General features: G+C 35.4%; 1 protein-coding gene across 2 annotated transcripts; it reads left to right on the forward strand.

Annotated features, from left to right (window-relative positions):
- Positions 1 to 14,450: 14,450 nt before the first annotated feature.
- LOC108982750 (F-box/kelch-repeat protein At1g30090-like) lies at positions 14,451 to 16,691 on the forward strand. Of its 2 annotated transcripts, none has more exons than XM_018954207.2 (2): positions 14,451 to 14,585; positions 14,787 to 16,691. In XM_018954207.2, the coding sequence occupies exon 2, from the start codon at positions 15,229 to 15,231 to the stop codon at positions 16,444 to 16,446; it is 1,218 nt and encodes a 405-aa protein (XP_018809752.1). In that variant the 5' UTR covers positions 14,451 to 14,585; positions 14,787 to 15,228; the 3' UTR covers positions 16,447 to 16,691. The 2 variants fall into 2 exon arrangements, with proteins under 2 accessions (XP_018809752.1, XP_018809753.1); XM_018954208.1 differs by having other exon boundaries at positions 14,462 to 14,585; positions 14,790 to 16,691.
- Positions 16,692 to 19,002: the final 2,311 nt, after the last annotated feature.

A 19,002-nucleotide genomic window follows, 5' to 3' on the forward strand; every position in this document is an offset into this window, starting at 1 on the left:
TGCATTTTTCTTGGCGATTCATTAGTCTCTTGGAAATCCAAGAAACAACAAACAGTTTCTCGTTCATCTGTAGAGGCTGAATACTGTTTGATGGCCACTACAACTTGTGAAATTGTTTGGCTTCTTACCTTACTTTCATATTTTCGAATTTCTCATTCTAATAGTGCTCAAGAATACACATTAATTCTAATGATTTCTATTAACAATTTAGCATTTTAGTCCAATAATAGGGTATTTAAAGTGCACTTTCGTACACTCATCACACCCCCCAACTTGCTTATTACTAGTCTTTAGTAATTTCTATGCTAAAGAGATGAAAGAGATGAGAATCACTAAAATAGGCCACCAATTTATATTTTTCAGATTCACATATAAAAAACAAATTAAGGAATCCAATAACCCATCAAGATCAATCAACTTATAGCAATTCACAGAGTGTGTGTGTTCTCCAAACTATAACCATCTTACCACTAACCTTGATACATGCAACATCAAGAACGTCTCAAGCAAAAGGTTCAACTCCATAACTTATGGGTATAATAGTGTTTCGTGTAATGGCTCTCTTTATTGAGTTGACAAGTGGTGTACACACAATCACATAAAGATTTAGGTAATTATGAACAAGCAACAAGCAAGTATTGATCTTATGATAGGTACACTAACAAATGATAATTCAACCATTCTTTCTAAAAGCTTAGAATCAGAACGGTCAATACAAAATGTTATAACGTGGCTTAGATTTGGGGTTATATGAAAAAAAAATGAAAAATGATTAAAAAAATTCCAAGTACATACAAATGGAATCTTGTTAAATATCTCAATAGACCACACTTCTCACTTGATATACTCTTAAATTTTTCAGATCATCGAATAATGCCTCTTTTTCATTTTCTTTTCTTTTTTTTTCTTTTTTTTTTAATAATTTGGTGAACAATTATGTCACCCTTGTATTTTGCTATTTTTACTCAGTTTTGGTATTTTTTGCCTTTGAAGTTCACTCACTTGAATACCTTGTAACTCATGTTCTTTCCTTTTCTCTCTCTCCCCCCTTTTTTTTATTCAGTGTAAAAAAATAAGAATTCTGCATCTAATACACACTTGGAAGTAACAAGGTAGGAAAAATAAGTGTGTAGGTTACACTCCAATGTGTAGAGGTAAGGATAATGTGGGCATATGAAAAGAAAAAGCTACATGTGTTTATTGGCTCAAAGTTGGCTACTAAGGGTCTATGATGGAAAGGGTTAGCTTGAAAGGCTCAAACGTTGATCCTAAGTTGACATTCATCATATCCCAAGTATATCCACTATCTTACTATAAACCATGTAATGATATTCTCACAAGAAGTGCCCAATTCAACAGATCAATAAACGCTTATCACAATTTACTGCATTTGTAGGCTATTAATCCTCTCCAAAACTCACATGAATACTTAAGTAAAAGAGTTCTCTAGCTACATGTGTCAAACCACCATCTTACCACAAACCTTGGATGAGTGCATTAGAGGTTCTGTGAATACCTCACAAAAATGATTATGATGGATTTGGTGAATTCATGAAAATGGTTATGAATGAGAATGAGTACACATGTGAAAATGATGCACATGTGATGCAAAATTAAAAAATTTTGACACATGAAAATATGTCACAGAGTTCCAACAAGCATTTTAAATACTGAATTTGCAACACCACCCCCCAACTTAAATGAAACATTGTCATCAATATTTAAGAATCAAATTTGAATATGAAATAATTAAAAAGGATATAATACACCTGATGAGTGACATAGGTAGCTCGCTGAGTACCTAAGATGGTAACTTGAAATGACAAAATGAAATTAACATGCAAGCAAAAACAAAGAAAACAATAGCAAACAAAAAGGAAAAGAAAGAAAATAAGAGAAAATAAAAATAATACCAAATAAATAAAACAAATAAAGAAAAACATACATGCGTGGTGTGGTCAAGGTTGATAGACCGGATCAATAAGTGAAATGTCTTCCACTTCCGGAACTTGCCTATCAATTAATATTTTAAGGCATTGACCATTTACTTCAAAAATCCGATCATCCTTAAGGTCCTCTATTTCTATCGCCCCATTTGCAAAAATATTTTTCACTACAAAAGGGCCAGTCCACCTAGACCTAAGTTTTCTTGGGTGCTTATGGAGTCTAGAATCATGTAAGAATACTAGATCATTAGGCTTAAACGTCTTCCTACCAATATCTTTATCATGAAACGTTTTTATTTTAGTCTTATAGATTTTAGAGTTTTCATAAGCATCATTTATCAATTCTATTTTTCATGAGCACACAAAACACATTGAGCTTGATTGCCATTTTATATGGGACAAGCTCCAAGCTGGAGTTATTAAGACGTTCCATGTTACTTTTCAACATTAGATTGTTGATGTTCTCACTAAAGCCTTGGGCAGTTAGCAATTTGCTACATTGATAGCTAAGATAGGAGTTCACTCCATTTACTCTCCATCTTGAGGGAGAGTATTACAATTTATAATTGGTGTATTATTTTTTATTATTAAGTGTTATATTTAAATGTGTGCTTAAATGTAATTACTAGTAGTCCTTTTACTTTACTATTTGTAAACAGTATATACCCCTTGTATTATTTTACCAAATGATTAAATTCAGAAAGTATTCTTACAACATATCCTTTCTTAATACTTAAACATCTTATCTCCACGCTTTAAGCCAAATAAAGACGATGAAAACAAGCCCACAGAGTGTTCCTATGGTTTAAAGAGCACACGAACACGATGTGCTCCTACTGATCAATCTGAACCTTGCATATAAAGTTCATGTGGATGTAACCCAAACATCTCAGAGATAGAATCTTCAAAGTAGACTTCAATAACCTAAAAGTGCGATCTGTCAATTTTCACAATTTAAATTACAAATAGCAAATCTTCTAAATTTGAGAGCATAAGTGTATTTATCTTACAACCGATGCTATCCACCCTCGAGGATGTGCACCATATCATCAGAGGGAGCTACACTACAACAAATTTGGCCTATTGCAGTGACAACATGTCGCTACAAAAAGTCAATTTTCAACCATAAGGGTTTTTTTGGCAAGAACTTATCGTCGCAAGTTCACCAATAGTAAAATGCCAATTCAAGTCTTTTTTTTTCCACAAAACAAAAATCAGTCACAAAAGCTTACATTTTGTGACAAAAATATTTTACTGCAAAAGTTAAATTTTTGTCGCAAAATCGGATCTCACGTGATGCATAAGTTGTCACAAAATACTTATTTGTAGAAAATTTATTATCACAAATGATAATTTGCGATGAAGGATATGGTCCCAAATAGTTATTTCCAGGAAGGGTTTTCGTCAAAAATAATCTATTGTGGTAAAAAATATATGTGCGACCACAGCATGTTGCTGGAAATACAAAAAAAAATCCAAAAACAATTAGAAACTATAAAACCGATGAAATGAGAATGAGTTCAAGAATGGTGTCATATAAGCCTAAAAACATAAATATGAACACAGTTTTGATCCAAATTCAGCAAAACATTATATAACAATTTCAAACAAACATATATAAACTGTGGTACCAATTTCACCAACTCAATATTATCCAAACAACTTTGATCCATAAAGAGACCAACCAAAATATATCATTTACTACTTAGAATAAAGATGATGATAGGAGAACAATCTTTAAAAAAGTTTAAAGCTGCCAATAATCTTTCCCCTAGTGCTTTGCATGGCAAAATAGGACCTCCAAAATTCAGCAAACAAAGAGAGGCTACTAAATCTAGAGATACTTAAATTCCTAGACAGACAATCACAATAAATTAGAAACATCCATAGTTTGTCTAAAGCATGAAGAACAGAGAACTTGTACGAAGGAAAAATCAATTGAATGTGAAAAGCACATACCACAATAAATCCCCCCCAATTGATGGATTTACCTGTTAAAAAATATGACATCAAAGTCAAAATGGAACAAAGCTTGCTAATGCTCACACATTTGTTAGTTCACTTACTGAAGACTACTCTACTAAAGTGGGTGAATATGGAGTGCAACTACCCGAGCCATTCTCAAGAATCCAAAAATCTTGTTATTAGATGAAGCCACTAATGCTCTAGGTGTGGAATCAGAGTGTATGGTTCAACAAACGCTAGACAGATTGATGAAGAACATGACAACAGTTGTGGTAGCACATAGGCTATCAACAATAAAAAAAAATGCATACCAAATATCAGTTTTACATGATGGAAAGATAATAGAGCAAGGGACTCATTCATCACTTATAGAGAACAAGAATGGAGCATACTATAAGTACAAGATATAAGAGCAAGGCTTTCATGCACCACTTGCAAGTGGTTTATAATATTGGAAACCCTATTGCTTTTATATTCAACAGAGTACATGATATAAGAGCTAAGGGTGTAGAGAGCAAAAATACAAAAATCGAAACAGCTTAGCTCAAGTAGAGGAAACAAAAGCCTATAGACAAAAACATATAGAAACAATATGACAGTTTACCAATTTAATAGGTAACTAGCATTTTAATTCAATCCCAGTGAGTGAATGATGTAATATCCATAACTTTATGACAAGGATTACGTACGTAGTGGAGTGTCCTTCAAATTCTCTAATTTTTCTACTACTCTCGGATCAAATTCAATCGAAACGTGGAGAATAAGCCTTATGCTTGTGATGCTCATCACATGCTACATCTCCTCTGGCGCCATGTGCTCTCCTAAGTTCGAGGTAATTTCTTTATTGACTTTCCAATGTCCACAGTGTAGACAGTTCACACAGTCTGTTAGTTCATATTCAGTCTTTAACAATTAAAAAGATGGATTATTAGTCTCATCATAAGGTGCCAGGGGATAATAGGCTTCTAAATTTATAAGTCCATAGATAATATGCAAAATGATTTCAACCATACTATGAAATTTGATTTACCTTTTTTTTTTTATAGAGTAATACTACATATAATTATAGAATGCGCAAACGCCGTGCAGTCGCTTTGAAAAAGAGTAGGGTCTACTATTAAAAAATTAATTTCTTTTCATGTGGATCTTATATTTATTTATTTTTTTCAAAACGACTGCACGACGCTTGCACACTCACGACTGCAAGTACCATTTCTCTTTTTTATAAGTAAAATCTGACTTTCCTTTCAACCATGTGGTATACAATGTACACAAATGTACTTGAGAAGAGGAAAAGAGCAATGGCCATCCATATTAGTGCGCATGTGGTATACAACTTCCACAACCCTAAAGCGAAATAAGATGGACACAAATTCTTCTATCTAAATTAATAAATTATTCCATCATTAAAATAACCTAAAACCAAGGAACACCAAAAAATTTAAGGAACACCAAACCTCAATAGAGATCCATTACGTATCCAATATCAAGAAATTATAAGGAGTTATATAATAGAATTAGTTCAAAAAACCATAGACAAGCGAGACTTTGTATTTATAAGCATGACCTCCAATAGATAATACTCACATATATATATTTATAAGCATGAAAGCCCACTTACTGGTGCACACATATCAAATACATAACAAAACAAAAAAAGAACAAAGCAATAACTTGTTGAGCCTAAACCGAAAGCCTTAAGCTATCTAATTTTGAAGTGGTTGCATTTAGACTCTCCCCTTACCCAAGAATTAATGCTTCTAAAACAAGGAAACAAAGGCATAGGAGGTTTGAAAGCTATCCATAGTAAGCCAAAAATCTGTGAATCAACCAAGTAAAAAAGCATAGTCAACTTCAATGAAAGTTATAAAAGAAACACAGTCGAACTTCACAAATAACTCATTATCCTGCCAAGATCTTCAATAGCTGAAGCAAGTCCAAGTTGACCCGGTTTCCCTTTTACTACACACAAGATAATTAAATGAAGTCTAATATTTTTACATGGTATAAATTTTACAACAGATAAATACATGCATATACTTATTGAAAAAAATATATGCATTTCAATATATTAATCGATCAACATATGTGAGTGATAAAAATTGCATCTTTTACAACATTTTAACTCATGACGTTAGGTACTTTATGCATGCACTTTATGGATGCAACTTAACTCATTTTGAGCTCAAGTGAAAACCACCAATAAAGAATCTGTCTAATTGCATTCTTTTCAAACTTTGAACAAACAAGTAGAGTGCATCATAATTTATAGCAGCACGTCCAATTCATGAAAGGTGTAAACATGAAAAACACCAAAGTAGTGAGGTTCATGTAAATAAAAGCATTTATTTCTACGGTACCAAACAGAACGTGCGAGTTTATAAGGCTTGGAAATAGAAAAGAAACACATTTTAAAAAGAGAGGGAGACGAACAGTGTAGAAAATACTGGGGATCTCTTACTTTCCAGTTGAGAGAGAAGAGATTGAGGGAGAGAGATAGAGAGAGCTTACAATTGGGGACCAAGCTGGAGTAGGCGGTGGAATACTTTGGGTTGCTGTTACGATCCCACATCGACTAAGTATAAGATTAGTTGATGATTTATAAGCCCCTAAACACCCTTCCCTTGTAAGCTAGTTTTCAAGAGTGAGTTCTATCTAGCGGGTTCATAATAAATGGTATCAGAGTCGCTCCACATCTAAGGCCATGTTGCGACGGTTGCAATCGTGCGACACATGGGTGATGCCGGCATAGCAGTGTTCGCCTGGAGCATGGAAAAGATCTAGTTCACAGCTAGCTCGTGTGAGCGCTAGGACCACCGTGGTGGTTGTTACAATCTCACATCGACTAAGTATGAGATTGGTTGATGGTTTATAAGCCCCTATGCACATTTCCTTTATAAGCTAATCAAAAGTGAGTTCTATCTAGTGGATTCATAATAGTTGCAGTAGTGCGATGTGAGGAAACCTAATCATGGGGGGGGGGGGACTCAATAATATTATTAGCAGCAATTGAATGTCATTGTAAAATATCGAAAAAGTGTCAAAATTGACTTTTTTGGTTAAGAATATTTGCGGCATCATGTTTTCGCTAAGAAAATGACTTTTAGCGAGGATTACATCAAATTTTTTCCTTCGAGGCAATTAATATTGTGTAAAAGCAAGTAATTGGGGCAAGTTATGAGCCACTCGAAAAAAACTGGCCGCAAAAGGCCAAATATGTTGTAGTCTAGCATCGGGCGGTGCTGACTGCTGAGTGCTAAACTTGTCCTTATTATCAGCCAAACAGGCCGCCATTTCAAGCCCGACTTTCAGTCTAATGAACATTAACATCTATCATAAATTGCCATGAAATACAGTTAATTTCAACAAGTTAGACGTGACATCTTGAACATGGCATTGAGTGAACAGTTTCAACAAGTTCACAAGAATGCATGGAGGCTAGACCTAGTCCGGCAGTTAAAAAGTCTCCATGTGAGACGTACGATGATGGACAAATTAACAAGTACGTACGCGTAGAGTTGGGCCAGGTGATTATGGATTTGGACCATTCTCCAAGCTGGCATTGTTTGACTATGAATACACGCCACATTCTCTGTCTTGCCCAATGTTTTTAGATTGATAGTTCTTCTACATACAACCATCGTGAGAAACCGCGATGTAATTGGCTAAAGCCACGTTAGCGGATATATTAAAAAAATATGAAGAAGAAGAAAATGGATGAAAGGAAATAGACATAGATGAAAGAAGGGAAAACAACGGATGCACAAACTTTATTAGAAGAAAAAGCAGAACTAAGGGGTCATCTTCTACAACTCAGATCTATGGTTGTCTTCGTGGGTAAGAGAAAAAGCAGGGGATTCGATCTCAGATTTGTGCTTTCATCGGATCTCTCTCATTTTGTAAGCTTCCATGCAATCAACTTGGAGAGAGGATATCTAATCAAAAAGTCAAAATTTTCAAAAATGAAAAAGGCACCCAAGATGAACAGATCGAAGGTCAAGTTGAATTCTTTTTTCCTCCGTATTTAGAATCAGAATAAATTATTTTCTTGAGAAAAAAGAGTGAGCTCATCTCTGATAACTTTCATAAAGTCAAACTTTTCAGAAACGAGTGATCTTATTTTCAAAAGTGAAAGATGAAATGTGAAAACTTAAAAGCCCTGAACTATCAAAAGAGGCAACAGAGAAGAACATCAAAAGTTTTTTGAATTATAAATACCATTTTATAAAAAAGAAAATAAAACACAGTTCAGGTCTTATTATTTCACCATGTAATTTTAGTAAATGTAATGAATAATTAAAAAACTGATTAGGTGTCTACAAATGATATATATATATATACATATATGCTAAATAGTAAGACATTTATTCTTTAATTTGAAAGAAAAAACGATTAGGATCAATTGAAAAAGATCAAGAATTCCCTCATAAATTTGAATATTATCTTACCCTAGCTTCTTGATTATTCCTAATATAATATTACATAATAAAAAATATTGATCAGCTAAACTAATTGAAAGATTTCAATTCCTGCATGGATTTACATGGTTTGATGCCTAATGGCCTAGGACGGCCATACACGCCTTTTTTTATCATCTTCAAACTAAACTGAAACTTTATCATCAGCATCTCGCATGCGCTTCCAACCTTCCTTTATTCTTCCATTAACGGATGCCAAGGGACCCAAACCCAACCCGGCCCCACGTTCTATTTTGTTAATGAGAGATCTAGCTCTCTTTTTGGAAGCATATATATAAATGAATTAACAAACAAAAATGGACATCTTCCTCTTCAGTTCTCATATATTGTTCTGTACTCTCAAGCTGCAGGCATGCTTATAAAAAGCTAAAGCTACTTTGGAGTAGAACTTGTATCTTCTACAATTAGGATTGAGATTGCAAATAACTAAGCTATGATTTTTATATAAAATTCTATCTTATTTTTAAACCCCATGACTAGTCGTACAAGGTGGAAAAAAAGGGAAAATACTTTAGCTTATATAAAGTGATTATATAAAAATAAACCCACAAACTGATGTAGAATGCTGGTTTTGATTTTTTTTTTTTTTTTTATTTTGGGTGAGAAAAAAGACATATTCCATACTTCATTCCACATAAGAAGAGATACAAAGTTTTTCCAGTTGGATACAAGGTTTAATCCAATCTGGATAGTCCTCTAACCAGACCACCTTATCCTCACATTGCAGAGTAAATTTAGCAAGTTTATGAGCTACCACATTACTTTCTCTAGGGGTGTATTGCAGTAGCCATCTCTGACCATATCGGCACTTCAGCTTTATGTCTTCAATTAATTGTCCATGCCATGCACAATTCTCTTCACTGGCTTGCACTTCCTTAATGACTTTCATAGCATCCCCTTCCAAGATAGCTGCCTCAATACCAATTTCCTCATAGAAAATAATAGCTCTCCAAAGTACATTCGCTTAAGCCACCATAGCATCCTTAACAGCTTTCCTAGGCATACACAAAGCAACTATAACATCTCCTGCACCATCCTTGATTATAATCCCAGCCCCCATTTTTAGAGTAGATTCCTCAAACCTAGCATCCCAATTCACCTTGTAAGAGAGCTGTGTTGGAGCTTGCCAGATAACATTTCGATTCACAGGGGCTGAACCAGAAATGTCATCTCTGTTTGCACCCTTAGCCATAATATACTCCTCCCTATCTGTCTTAGCAGCAACAATTAGGGGTGAAAACTGACCCCTTTGGCGTGGTTTTTGGAAAAAATCGACGCCGACTGACCTTTAAGTTTTGGGAGAGAAAACCGGCCGAAACCGGTTGATGGGGGAGGAGAAACACCGACGCCAGCTAATGCTTCATTTATGTGGCGGTTCATAGTCGGTTTTCAGACCAAGCTTTGTCAGAGAGAGAGAGAGAGAGAGGGGGGATGAGAACTAAGACGTGAGGAAGAAGACGGATTGATATCGAAACGACGATGTTTGGTTTAAACCAAACGGCGCCGTTCTACTTATTTGTTTTAATACGTTATAAATAAAACGACGATGTTTGGTTTATTACCAAACGGTGTCATTTTAGTTGTGTTTAAAACACAACTATAGGATTAAACGACATCGTTCCACTTAAACTTAAGTAGAACGGTGTCGTTTTGAGCACAGAATATATAAAAAAAATTAATTTTTTTAGTTGGCCGGTTCAGCGGTCTGAACTGACGCCGAATTGGCCGATATCGATTTTCTCAATTTTGTACCGCACGCCGACCGGTTCTTCACCACTTTCGGCCGGTTCCGAGCTCGGCCGGCCGGTTTGAGTCGGTCTCGGTCGGTTCTTCAATTTGTTGTACAACCCTAGTAGCAATCACTTCAGATGGACTCTGAAAGGAATTCTCAAAGAACCAAAGTGATGGTTTTAATTATGTGTGTATATACTAAATAAAGATTACAAGATACATAAACAAGGACTAGCTAGTAGTTAAGAAACCAACAAACACCGTTCATTACAACGAATACATCGCAAAGAGATAAAAATATAAATTTCGATTATGAGGTTAATTTAATGAATTGATCCATACCCATCCCCACTAAAAGGGAATTGCCATTTGTAGCTTTTGTGCAGTCCAACTTCTAAATTACATTGCCACGACCAGGAGTCATGACGGTTGGAGGTGCGCTGCATTGTACCATATTGAATTGGATGAGGGAGAACCCTAATTTCTTAGCATGATGATCCTTAATAGAAGTGGAAACAAAGACAAATAGAAAGCTATGGATAGTATGAGTCGCCGAAGTCAAAGGTCACTCGTTAAAAGTTGTGCCGACACATGGTGTGGGGAACATGAAGATCCAACACCTTTGAGCCTTTTGGAGCTGCACTTGTTTATAAAAGACACACCACAACACAGTGGTGCGTGGATCTCACATGAAGCCAATGCCATGCTCGCGTGATCCACATACGTTGATGAACGTTTGGTTACACTTCTCTTGGACTTTGAAGGATCGATGCCCTGTGCATGGGTTCAACAAAGCGGTATGTGCAGGACTTTGGACACTGGAAAGCAATATATGGGGACCATTTTCTTTAGAAGAAAAACTTAAAAAAAAAAGAGTAAAAAATAAACAGGGTATATGGTATGGACATGGGGAAGAGGAAGGAGATGACCAAAGAAAAGGAAAAGATATTGAGACTCTTCGCTCCCTCTGGTTGGCAATCGATGGTGGTGTGTGATTTGTGAGATGTTTTTTTTTAAAGAGATCAGGGGTTCTAGGTAGGATAGATAAGAGAGAAAATGGCTTGTCTTCTAGTTTTAATTACTACTTTTGAATAGATTCTCTTTTACGTGTTTTCTTATATTATTTTGATTTTGTTGTGTTGTTTCTTCCTTTAATTATATATACTCATAAAAAGATTAACATTTCGTAATTGTTGATTCATGCAATTCAAGTGTAACACCACTTCCTGTAGGTCAGGAATCTTTTGGGCATTCCTAACTTTATGCTCGTTAAATAGATCTAACAACCTAAAAGTATCTTATTTATTGAATCATAAAACTACTTTGACATTGCAAAGTTTCATAAAATGAGAAACAAGAACATAATAATGTAAACATAAACTAATCATACGTGGCAATAACACTTATTCGTAAGGTCTAAGACTCCAAAAAATAAATCTACTCCTGGCCTTCATGCTCGGTGTCCAAACCATCATTTGAGACATTAAAACATTAAAACAGACAAAAAGTGAGTCGAAGACTTAGTAAATAGCAATCATACTATAAATATAATTTAACTTGACGTTAGGCTTTGCTTTGAATATTTTCATGCATAATCCTACTTATACACATACATTGGATCATTCAACAGTAATTTATGTGTAGTTAAGAAGTAATCATGATAATTCATATAACATGGATGGATGAATGATTGAATTTATACATCTAATATATTTCATGCATGACTTGTTAATCTTGTCTTTCAATTCCATAATGCTCATCATATGTGCATCATCCAATTATCGTTGACCCCATACATCATATCATAACATACGGTTGATCACACTTAGGTCTATGGCTTGCACATTCATGTATAACATAAGGCCAAGCATTAAAATTTACTTATCAAAGCATGTCTAAAATTTACTTATCAAAGATTTCGGACCGGAATCGATGAGAAAGTACCAATTTAGAGGTGTGACCGATGCGGTATCGTCTTCAAATCTCAAAACCGGTATATACCGATTTGGTTCTAAAATATGTCTAAAATCGAACCGAATCGTACCAATTAAACCCCTAACTATTAGGCTCTGACAACATGTGCTTTATTTTGTGTCCTGCCCATGGTGTAACATTGCATGCATAGGAATTCGTTATGTATGTTTATAAGCCCTTTTACATGCAATACTAGGTAATGCTAGGGATCTAAGTTCTTTCTAGGTTGTTCCCAACAACCTAGATTCCTAATACTTTTAGAAGTTGGAGGAAGTCCTTGGCTTCCTTAAGAGCAACTATGTCCCTATTTTGCAACAGAGTTTAAGAGATTCACTCTAAGAGTTTTGAAGGAGAGAACTTGGTGGAAATTGCTATCACCGTGCATATTTGATAGGCTTAATGGAATATTTCTGGTTCTAGTCGCCTAGGGTAGCATATAGTGGCGGCACAACGGCAATAGCAGCCTTGAGAATCCTTTTAACACTTTGATGATATGAAACTTAGTTGAGTGTGTAGAATTTACTCTAAGGAAGAAAGGCGGCACAATGTGTTAATGAGGCTACATTGTTGTGTAAAACGATAACAATAAAGTAAAAGCAAACACAAGAAAAATAAGCAATCATACATAACACAGTATTTACTTGGTTTGGCAAATTGCCTACATCCACGTGTGCTACAGAAGATTTTTATTTCTTGAGGAATCACAATACAATGTATGGGATGGCTACTGTTCACTTTGATACATCACAAGTAAAAAACAATTCATTTAAATACATCATGCAGCGGAAACCCTAAAAACTTTAGAAATAGTCATGTTCGCTTGAGCGGCGTGTTGAGCTCGCATCGAGCAAATCTATTTCTCGCAATCGCTCGAGCCATGTGTCGAGCGGCTCTTCAAGCAAACTCTCTGACTTCCCTCCGCTCGAGCGGTGTGTCGAGCGAACTCTTTGACTTGCATTTGCTCGAGCGGTCTGTCGAGCTATCTTGAGCGAACTCTCTAACTTGTTTTCACTCGAGCGACTATAAACTCCGCTCGAGAGTGTGGACTAGACTCCACAATACTCAACATACATCTGGTTTGCTAATAGGCTTAAAGGCTGGTAGGGTCAAGGTTTCACTTAGGTAATAAATGGTTTAGGTTTCTGGACCTTAGGGGTGAGATATGTTCATAGGGGTTGTTAGTATAATCTTGACAGTCCCTTATTACAATTTTTGATTGAGTAAATATTGGGTTTCTAAGCTAGTTGTAGATCTCTGAATTCTAAAAACTTTCATGCATATGGAAAAAGAGAAAATCTTAAAACTTTCTAAGTTAAGTTTTTAAATGGTCTGGTTCGGTATCGGTTCTTAAAAATTAAAATAGATCCTAAATCGGTGCAGTGCCGATTTTTATATTTTAAAAACTGGTTTAAATCGAACCGGAGCGGTATATATATTTATAAATTTTTATATTATATTATATTATATATATTATATGCTAAATTGCTAATTAATATTACATGAAATTCTAATTTTATTATTCAAGTCTATTAATTTATAACATAAGATTAATATAACATGTGAAATAACATAAAATTTTAATCTTAAATATAAACATTAATATTAAGTTATTAATATAAACTTATTTTATATATATATATATATATCAATGATAAATACATTTTTGACATAATAAATTATAATATATATTATTTTTGTAAATATATTTTTTGTATAATTGATCATATATACTCATATAAAGAGTTTATAACTTATATAGACTATAGTTAAATTGAATACTGTACTAATGAGTTAATTATTATAAAATAATATGCTTATACTATAATATAAATAGACTAATAGTTTAGTATATGTAAACATTATATTATTACTAACATAAATAATTCATAAAACCAGAAAAATCGAACCGGATTGGACTAAAATTGAAAAAATTGGAAGTTCTGATTTCGATAGTGAATTGATCTGATATTGGTTCTTAAAATTTTAAAATTGATATATATCGGTTCAGTTCTAAAAAATATATAAAACTAAATCGAACTGGACCGATTACACCCCTAAGTTTAAGATTGTTTTTTTGAAAATTATTTTTTTTTTTTTTTTTGAGAGGGGGGTTTCGAACTTCAGGCCTCTATTTTAGAGGCCGGGCATTATGTCAATCAGGTTACAAACTTTTGGCTAAGAAAATCAGTTTAAATATATGATTTAATATGATTAAACTATTCACGATGGGCTTCTTCTTTGACGCTCTGTAGGCGCGTGGTAGCTTATGAAATTAAAATGCACAAGGGGAATAATAATAATAATAAAGCCTTTATATATATATATATATATATATATATATATATGATGTATGCATATAATCTACCCTTGAGATGAAGAATAGTCTTATCGGGCATTGGATGACTTGGGCCACAACTCTGTATGCCAAAACCAGAAGTAAATCTCCTCGAAGTCACCATCTTTGTAACGATATTCCAGCGGTTTCTTGCTTGTAAGTTGTTCTATTAGCTTTCTTATTCCTTTGTCGCTGTTTCTGCTATATCGATCTTTTGTTTCCAAGTTTTGTAGCAATATATTATGTTCTGTGGTTGGTTTGTTTCTTGAATGATCAATCTGTAAAGATCTTAACAATTCATTTCTGTCCGATTTATAATATGGGTTGTTGTGGTTCTTTGATTTCATCTCTCTAAAGAAGAAATAGCTGAGATTCAGGGCTGCTTCTGGAGCACTTTTATCTGGTTTTCGCGTCTTCATTATTCCGTGCTTATGGAATGGACCATTAGGTTGCTTCTACTAAAAGGAGTTGGTGATTATAGAGCTAGCAAGACCAAACGTTATTTTGTGCATATGGGTTTTTAGAAGGGGTCTTCTGTGAATTTTATGTTCAATAATCACTGTTATGAGGATGCTATGGGCAAGCTGGATTTGGGGATACCTACTACTAAAATTTCAGAAGAGTGAATAAGTCTGAAGAATTTGGAATATGAACATTGGTCTAGATTGAGATTTGGGTATTTTAGTTGTTTGCGAATAATAATCATCTGGTGACATAGCATACACAAGGAACTGCATATTGGAACAAGCGGCTGCCTCATTACTTTTCAAGGGGTCCGATATTTGTAGAAGATACAAAGATGCAACGGGTTCGGTTGTCTTCCCAACAGGCGCCTGTACACAAGCTGGGGGATTCTCAATTAACATTATCCCCAAAATTTAGGTTAGCAGTAATCAAATCTTCTTTGTTAAATCCTTCAGCAGATTTAGACTCAACTCTCAAGGGAGAACCCCTCATTCCGGGCCTTCCTGATGATGTTTCCCTCAACTGTCTTCTCCGGCTTCCAGTCCAGAGCCATGCAGCCTGCAAAGTTGTGTGCAAGCGATGGCATCTACTGCTCGGTAGTAAAGAACGATTTTTCACACGTAGAAAGGAATTAGGCTTCAAAGACCCTTGGCTCTTTGTCTTTGCTTTCCACAAGTGCACTGGAAAGATTCAGTGGCAGGTTCTTGATCTCACTCAATTCTCTTGGCACCCTATCCCAGCAATGCCTTGCAAGGACAAGGTTTGTCCCCATGGATTTAGGTGCGTTGCCATCCCCCATGAGGGCAATCTTTTTGTTTGTGGGGGTATGGTCTCTGATGTAGATTGCCCCCTTGACTTGGTCCTGAAATATGAGATGCAGAAGAATCGTTGGACTGTGATGAATCAGATGATCACTGCTAGATCATTTTTTGCAAGCGGGGTGATCAATGGAATGATTTATGTGGCTGGAGGAAACAGCACAGATCTCTTTGAGCTTGACTCAGCTGAGGTTATGGATCCTATTAAGGGGAGTTGGCATTCCATTGCAAGCATGGGAGCAAATATGGCCTCTTATGATGCAGCAGTTCTGAATGGCAAACTTCTTGTGACGGAAGGCTGGCTATGGCCTTTCTATGTCTCTCCCAGGGGTCAGGTTTATGACCCTAGAACGAATAATTGGGAGAGCATGGCTGTTGGGCTGAGAGAAGGCTGGACAGGTTCAAGTGTGGTTGTTTATGATCACTTGTTTGTGGTTTCAGAGCATGAAAGGATGAAGCTAAAGGTTTATGATTCAGATACTGATTCCTGGGAAAAACTTGAAGGGCCTCCTTTACCAGAGCAAATATGCAAACCTTTTGCAGTGAATGCATTTGATTGCAGAATCTATGTTGTGGGTAGGAACCTTCATGTTGCTGTGGGTAATATCTCAAGGCTCAGCCAAAAAGGCACTTGCACTAAAAAATGGAGGTTCTGTGTTCAATGGCAGGTTGTGGAGGCACCAGAAAGCTTCTCTGACTTGACACCTTCAAGCTCTCAGGTTTTATTTGCGTAGCTTTTCAATTTTCGACATATTGTTTTATGTATGTTGTTCTATAAATTGTAATTTATATGAAAGTATAAAAGCTGTAGAATGGAAATGGCTGTGCTCAAAAGTCTCCAACATGGTTACTGAAATGCATGTATCAACTAATGGTGTGTTCTTTTTTATTTAACTAATGCTTTCTGTGACCGAATGTCCTGAAGTCATCGTGACTATAAGGATCATATTATTGAATGAGAATGGTAATATTACTTTGATGATTGAGCCAGTAGTAGGCCAGTAGTTTATCCATTTAATAATGCAAAGGAACTGGAACTCAGAGCTAAGTTTTTTTTTATTGGCACCGGGTGGCCGAGAACAGCGTCCCGACTAATCCCGGGAGTGCATAGGCTCTCAGCAAGGAGTTTTCCCACAACTGCATCTTGAGTAATTCAAAGGGAAAATCCCCCAGTCCAATGGCCCCTAGAGATTGTTTGCACTCAAGAGGATTCGAACCTTAGACCTCGGATGGAGCATACCACCAAGACCACCTTTGCACCCAGAGCTAAATTTGCTGGTGTGTTAACTGCTAACGGTAGGATTTCATACTTTTTCTTCCTTACTTCCATTTCTTGATCCAGTTGAAAAATAATCAGTGCTGTTAGAGTTGTTAAGTCACTCAGTAAGTACTCTGAGCCATTTATTATGTACCCTGAGCTTTTTCTGTGAAATTTTGTTGAGAGCTCTCAAAACAGTATGAAATTGTAGAATTTGGGGGATTTTGTGGAGGGAGGGGGGAGGGATCTCAAATCTGTGGGTATATCAGATCAATTATCTGATAGTCATTATTCCAATTTTGGGAATTCAGATTGACAAGAAAAAGGCAAAGGGAGGGGTTATGGCGTTATTATTTACAAAACTCTTTGATCCGCTGTATTGAAAATTCTCTCAATGCAAGCATATGCAATTAAGTCTTTTCTGACTCTTTAGAAAAAAAAAAGAAAAAAAAGAGTCTTTTCTGGCTATGTGAAGTCCACAAATCTTATTTTCTTCAGCTCTCAATGTCCTCGATTAATATTGCTCGTCTGTATTATTAGCATAGGCATGTAGTCTTGAGTGTTTACTTGAAGTCCAAATGCCTTTCGATTTTGTTTTATATAGATTTCATTTGACTATGTTGACGCTCCACGATTACCCAATGGTGAAACAATCTGAATGCCCATACTACTTTGTGAAAAAAACTCTTATCACAATTTCCTCGAACTACTCTCAGTTTGCAGAACAATGTTGGCCGGCAAAAACTGTTTTTTTGATATATTTTCCATGAAAAGCAAAGTGTCATCTACCAACAGCTCTGGTGGTTGAAAAGCTTGACTTAGATCTCTCCCATTTTTGGGTTATTTTCCTGAGGAAAGAGACAGTTTACAATGTGTCTCGGATATTTGGTGTTCTATTTTATATATATATATATATATATATATATATATATATTCTAAGCAATAACAATTTCATTAAGAGCAAAGGCTTCATCGGATGCTTGCTTGTGAGCTAAAAAGCCTTTAACTTGGCCATAAAAATAAAGGCTACCCAAACTGAAGTTTGTCATATTCCTAGATTTGAAGCCTACACTCTCATTCTTTCTCTAGATTTGGGAATTGGCATCTTAATGCCTTTTTTTTATTCAATGTGCTTACAATCTGGTATGCGTTCTGCTTTGATTGGAACCCGAGTATGTTAATGAAATCACGACCTTGGGAATCACTTTGTTTTTAAGGTGGTTCCTTGAAAAGAAAACGCCTAGTTATGTTTGCCTTCTAAGAAAAGATGATGAATGGATGCACTTTTGACGTTTCGAAAGAACTTTAACCGAATCGAAAGCCCAGATTTAAGTACCAACTCCATTATTTGCATCGAGGATGAACAACTTCTTTAACCAAATTGATAGACCCGCTGAGCAACAAATTTTCATTTCTAGACAAAATCGAAATAATAATTACTATTTATTATAATGAACATTATATATTTTAAGTGATGTTTTATGTCAAAATCAGAATTCAAAATGAACATAAACTTTCTCGGAGGTATAAGATCGCCTGCAAGCCAATACCTAGAATACGGCCGCAACGCCATCCTTTGCTCCCCTCAATCCCAACTATGATGCCATTCCCGCCAACAACTTGCCTGCCGTCTAATCACCAAAACTAGGGCTGAGCACCGATCAAGTCGGAGTCCGAGATGTGCATCCTCCGTTCCAACTCCGACTTGTCGGAGCAAAGTCGGATTTTGGGGTTTCTTTTTTTTTTTTTGCGCTTGTTTTAACTTGGTATTTGGCCTAATTTTTAAAAAATAATTTTTGTGCAGGTTTTCAATTTTCAATTTTTTCAAAAATTACAATCTAAAAATAACTAATTTAGTAATTAGTAATTCATAATATATATTGCATGCATGCTAGCTGTCAAAAAATTAAAATCTAAAAATAAATAATATTCATCATCCACACCCAAAATCATCCACACCTGTCATCCACATCTATCATCCCTCATAATAATACTTCATTTCAACTACAACAATAAACATTTTCTAAGTTCC

Source organism: Juglans regia, chromosome 3, assembly GCF_001411555.2.
Source record: "Juglans regia cultivar Chandler chromosome 3, Walnut 2.0, whole genome shotgun sequence".
In the NCBI taxonomy this organism is placed as follows: domain Eukaryota; kingdom Viridiplantae; phylum Streptophyta; class Magnoliopsida; order Fagales; family Juglandaceae; genus Juglans; species Juglans regia.

Coding starts and splice junctions, on each gene's coding strand:
- LOC108982750 (XM_018954207.2), top strand. CDS start 15,229: ATGCAACGGGTTCGGTTGTCTTCCCAACAGGCGCCTGTACACAAGCTG.